At 38.1% G+C, this 6,037-nt stretch overlaps 1 protein-coding gene across 2 annotated transcripts in view; it reads left to right on the forward strand.

Moving 5' to 3' along the window:
• The window catches only part of scn3b (sodium channel, voltage-gated, type III, beta), a 9,437-nt gene extending 3,816 nt beyond the window's left edge, over nt 1-5,621 (forward strand). Inside the window, exons 4-6 of one of the 2 annotated variants that reach the window (XM_069148070.1) lie at nt 1,642-1,780; nt 3,970-4,053; nt 4,601-5,621. In XM_069148070.1, coding sequence (XP_069004171.1) covers nt 1,642-1,780; nt 3,970-4,033 — 203 coding nt within the window. In that variant the 3' untranslated portion in view covers nt 4,034-4,053; nt 4,601-5,621. The remainder of the gene's footprint in view (nt 1-1,641; nt 1,781-3,969; nt 4,054-4,600) is intronic. The other variant, XM_069148071.1, reaches the window with a different exon arrangement.
• Nucleotides 5,622-6,037: the final 416 nt, after the last annotated feature.

The raw sequence follows: 6,037 nt of genomic DNA on the forward strand, positions 1-6,037 counted from the left end.
TCCATACCTTTTTAAAAGCCTCTCCTTCATATTTCATACAACAGTGGTATCACATTTCACAAAGCCTTCTGCCAGCGTTCTGTACATCACAGCTGGGTATCATGTTAAAGTAATGATATCCATAGTGGTTGAATGGATTCGCTCCTGGCCAACATATCTGTGCTTTCCCATCTAAGGGATTAAATTACTTTAATAGCCTCTAATTTCAGGGACAGCAGAATTAAATCAGAAAAAAGCTGTCAGCTTTCTGGTCAGCAGGCTTTTCTGGAAATTGGTACACACTCACTGGCACAGTGGTTCACAGCAGCTTGAAATGATCCTGAAATAGAAGATATCAAAAGGATAAATTCACATGTATTTTCATATTATTTTCATAATAATAATAATTTTCATTTTATTTTTGTTACTGCAAGCCTTCCTCCTGTTATTCCAATTGTTTCTATTGTAAATGATCTGTGCACAAATACTTTCCAAGTTATTTTTTTTTTTTAAATATGAAATTCCCTCTTTTTGTTACTATTCTTCCACTGCAGCTCAATTATGAAACACTGTCGATGGAAACGCAAAGAGGGAATTCTGTGTTAATCAACTGCAGTCCTGGAGGATTTGACTGATTTGACTCCTGAAACCATATTAAACTATATAATCATAATGTTTATTATGCATTTTTGCATTGAATCAGGACTAGGGATCTTGTCCCCATCACGTACATTGGATGCATGTCAGAAAAGGTTATTTTCATGCCAAAATGAAAAGCAGCATTAATTACAATAAGCAAAAACTGTTCTGATGTTGGGCATATGATTATTGTGTTAAGATACTCCTGAAAAATGTGAAGCTATCCTTTGAATAAAATGTGATAGTAAAACGTAACAAATAGATTTTAATGTTATTAGTCTGAAACTCCAAACCAAAATATTAGCTGAAATATGAGGTAATCAAATCTGCAAACTTAGTCTATGTTGCTCTGAGAACCACGGTGACTGTGCACATCCATCTCATTTCATACTTAAAGGTACCCTGTGGAGTTTTTTTTTTTTTTTTAATGAGGGTTCGCATTGAATTTGTGTTTTTTTTTTAGTATATACAGTACATATGCACTCTGAAGCACACGTGGTGCGATACACATTCTGCAAGAAGAAAATTGGCCCTGAGAACCCTGGTGCGATTTAAATACATGTTTATGAGGAAGGTAATGAACATGTTTGTTGTGTTAGAGCTCATGATGCATTTTAGAAGAAACATTGCATATAAAGATGACAGAGAAATCTCCGCAGGGCACCATTAACTCCTTAGGCTCTCTTATCATGATATCAAGGGTCATAATTTTTTGTATGCAACATAGTTTGTGCATCATTTTTACTGTAAGTGTATCTATGAACAGGATGATCACCAAAAAACATGACTTTAATGTTCAGCTGTATGTTTCAATGAAATGAAAGTAAACTGTTGAAGTATTCTGCAAAATATTGCCCTTCCTATCATGACTGGCAGTTGACTGTGGGCCAGTGATTTTGAACAAGCTTAGCGTACTTTATTAAACCTGTAAATAATGTCTCTCCTGCTCTTTTTACACAAAAATTCAGGGGAGGAATGCAGACTGAATAATGCATGTTCCTTGCTGCTGTTTGTGCTCCACAGCCACTCCGGACAGCGCAGCAATCTACTCTGAGATCATGATGTATGTTTTGCTGGTGTTCTTGACCTTCTGGCTGCTAGTAGAAATGGTCTACTGCTACAGGAAGATCTCCAAGTCTGATGAGCAGGCACAGGACACAACGTGAGTTTCACAGCTAAATGAACAAACAGACACACACAGATAAGCGTGAGTAGTGATCTGAAACACTGCGTGTCCTGAATACAATGTTGCGACATGTCCAGATATAAATGTGCAGTAACTTTCTCTTTCTTTACAACTCAAAACATTGTGTTTATATTCAAGTCAACAGTCAAAAGTCGCATAGAAGGTGTGTGCTTGAATAACTAAAGGTTTTTGCCTGCGTATGCTTGAATTTCTGGGTATTACATAATTGTACATTTAAAATCTGAGAGGCGTATCGGCACAAGAGATTTAGGAGGCAATCAGGAAGGGTGCAGGATAGACCGAAAGGAGCGTCAGGCCGGCAAACTGACAGACGGAGGTGTAATTGAGTCTACAGTGCATCAGTTTGTAACCCTCCTGCAACAGTAATCTGTCTTTTCACTTAGACTGCCTGACAGGCCTGAATAACTCTAAGCACTGCTGACTGCTCTTTTTTTTTAACAACATTTTACATCCGTGGTGGACTTCCAGCTCCATCACAAACTGACTTTTTGCGTCCCCCTGCTCCCAGTGGATTTTTATGGTGTTGACTAAGCCAGTCAATCCACGTTGACAACTTTTGTACAGGCAATTTAACACCCTAAGTAGAACAGTCACAGATAATACATAGCACATGTGCTGATCCAGTTATTATTTTTTTTGCTAACGATTAAATGCTGATTCCAAATCTCAATCCTTCAGTGACACATACAGCCGAAGTGCTGCACGATGTGTTTGTTACACCAGGTTTTAGAAGAGGAAATATTCAGGGGATTGTACATAAATACAAGAGCACAGTGTTTCTGGCTGTTGTTGTTGTTGATGAGGGGAACAAAGGAAACAATCCATTTTAAAAGTATTGATTTCAAAGGTCTTTTATACCCTAATAATTCCTTATTTCATGGAAAGAATCGTGTCATTTGGTAATATTTTGGGGGAAATTGGAATTTTCCTCTAGATATGTTAAATTTGAATTAGTTTCATAATTTCCCACAAAAATGTAACATGTTGCTGTCAAGTTTAGCCAAATATGAAAGCTAAGTGAATATTTTCATTTTCAAAATAATTGATTCGTCAAAAAAAAGGCAATTTGAAGATTTCACTTTGCGCTGTGGAAAATCGTGATCAGCTTTGGAATAAAATATGTATTTATGGACAATGTCGAATTTCGAAACGTAAGTAAAGAATAGAGAAATCAATAAAGCACTGTTTAAAAATTTAAAATGTCTTGCGACATAAGACATTTTAAATTTTTCAGTGAATGCACTGATGAAGCTTGCAGGGTTCAGTACCTCCAATAAGGTTAAGAACCACTGTCTTATGTAGTGGCTCATTTAAGCCAAAAGGGGGCTGCTGACTTGTGTTTTTAAAAAAAATAGGAATTACAATCCTGCTTTGCCCTCAGCATTTAGATCAAGTGTACTGACCCTGATCAGGAGTGCACATTAAGTGATCGAATGTGTGACACTGTAAACTTCATCAGTTCCTGCAGCTGAAAGAGTTAATGGGTTGTGGCCACCTCCAAGCCATTATTGACCACAGTGAAAAGTTACACCCACTCAAAGAGGCTGTGTTGTGGTTGACTTCTGAGCTACTCGGGCCGAATGAATACGTACAGTATTACATTTTGTGATGCATTACTGCTTCAGATCATATCAGTTATGTTACTAAAGGAAAAATTTGGGAAGCAGCAGCAAAAATTGATAATCTGCTAAAGAGTTAAATGAAGCTGTTTGAAATTTGCTGACAGGGACACAAAACTCTTTTCACTGAAATCAATGTTGCCTCGTCCCCACAGTTTCTGTGCAGCTCTTGAATTGAGGGCATATTTAGTAAAGGTACTGTGGTTTTAACAAGCTGAAAGCTTGCTATTAATACTGAATGAGGGTGTCCAGTCCTCCGGATGTGCAGACCATACAGTCTCTCCCCACTGCCACAGGTTATGAATTCTAAAAGCTAAAACCCATCACTGTAATGTGAGCAGCGTGCTATCAGGAATGAGAGGCAAATGTTTACACACAAAAATCCCACCGTTCCAAATTGAAGACAGGTCAGTCATGTTGCACTGTAGTGAACACTGTTCAGACTTTTTGACCTGCACTAGACTATGATGAACGCTGCCACCAAGTCTTAGACACTCCTTTGTTTTTCTACCAATTTTCCCACAGGACAAACTACCTAGCCATTCCCTCTGAGCAGAAAGACATTCCTGCCGCTCCTGTTACCGAATAAAAGCAGTTGAAATTGACACGGTATTTTACATGTGAATGTCTCAACCTGATCCAGTTAAATCATCCCTCTCTCTTTCAATTCATTGTTTGTACCTTTTAATGCTCATAACTGTGCAACTCTGTAGTGGAGTCCTGTTGCTTCAACACCCCTCTGTGTCTGCTCTTGCTCATTCCCTTCAAAAGGGCTCTCATTCCTGCCATTTTAGACAAATCCACCATTTGTACTCACTCTCCATTCAGTGTATTCAACCTTTCTCACTTTCAAGGATTTGCCATCCTTGGAAAGTTGGGAGAGATAAGCATGACGATTTCAAATATTTCAAATGTAAACACAGTCTCCTCTGGCACTGATCTGCATGATGAAGATTGTATGACGTGTGACATTTGCATGTTTATGATGTAAAGCTCCTGATATTTACAGTAAGAATCCTAAAGGATGCAGCTGTTTATGTGAATTAGATGATGTGAAATATCTGTATGGTTGCAGATGTGATACTGGTGATTTAGGACATATAGTAAAGCGTTTAATGTTGATTAAGGGGGGAAACATGTTTTCTGCTCTCTTTAGGTATTGACGAATCACGATGGGCTGTGACCGTCACTTGTCAGAAACAGGCATAGATTCCACAACCTTATCTGTGCCATCACGAAGGTATCGTTACTCCCAGACAGCCATGGGACTCCTGCCAACTGACCTCCCCTGTGTATCGACTGTGTTTCTTATGAAGAGCCAGTCGAAAATGTTCAAGTGCTAAATGTTTCTCCTCCTTTTCTCCTAACCTTCGTGCCAGGCATCTGAAATCAAGTGCTTACACTAATATGACATGTTAAAGAACAAAAATGTCTGTGTCCTGCACTTAACTATCAGATAAATACCAGTCATCATATGGACCTGCCAGTGTGTACACTTACGAAACATTTCCTTAGTAGTTTGTAGAACCTCTGTGAGTTTTATAATCTATATAAACAATGAGATCCAAGGAAAGCCACTGTCCTACTGTTGTCAAAGCTGTTAAGTACAACATATATTGACTCTGTAGTGCTTGTTTAGTTTATTTTATTTTCTTACATTTTTATAGACATTGCTAAGATTTTGGATCCAGATTTATTTGTATTGGCCAAAAGTCTTTTTAAAGAAATTGGATTGCACAGCTTTTATACTGTATGGATGTGCATTTCTCTCCGTTTGGCTGTAAGCGTCTATAAACCCACAATGTTAAGGAAATATACTCTACACTTTTACAGAGGATATGACCGCTTCAGTCGGTCTGAGTTCATCTAAAGGTCTCTTCTATACTTCCCTCTGCATAAATCTTTAATCCATGTTCGACACCGATATTAAAGTATATTCAATAGCTTAGCTCTTATTGCATACATTTACTCTAAAACCTATTCATGAAGCTTTGACTGTTGCTGATGTTCTGCAGTAGCATTGCTCGCGAGAGTAAATGTGGGCCTATTTCTATTGTGCAACGCTGTAGAAATGTATATATTTTGTGATTCAATCATACTGTGCTATTCTTTGTCTATTACAGATGTGTGTGTGTGTGAGTGAGCTGCTTTTGAACTATTAAATGCAATGCATTCCACGGCCTGTGTTGAACCTCCTCAGTTGTGTACTATAAACTACTGGTATTTCTTTGGCCTAATTGCTCCGAGGCCTTCCAAATTGCAAAACAAAATGAGTCCACGTTTGGACTTTTACTTTATTCTGAGAGGAAAATGTAGTATTGACTTACATCCTTTGTTCTCCTTATTGTCTGTGTGAACAGAGTTGGCTTTAAACCAACCACAATGAGCACCTCTGCTGTTTCCAGCTCTCATTAACACAGCAAAGAAGCCGACAAAATGACTTTCCATCAGTTTCTTCTCAAAGTATACTGCGTGTTTTTTAATTGTCAGTCTTCAGAGAGCTTAGATTCAGGACTGTATAGCAAAGAGTTTTATTCAATAGTTTGAGAGCAGGTGCAGGTATGCAAGGCCTGAGAGGAAGACAAAGAAAGAA

This window comes from Embiotoca jacksoni, unplaced genomic scaffold (genome assembly GCF_022577435.1).
Source record: "Embiotoca jacksoni isolate LCO1_2020_lvr unplaced genomic scaffold, fEmbJac1.0.p SCAF_14, whole genome shotgun sequence".
Classification (NCBI taxonomy): Eukaryota; Metazoa; Chordata; class Actinopteri; family Embiotocidae; genus Embiotoca; species Embiotoca jacksoni.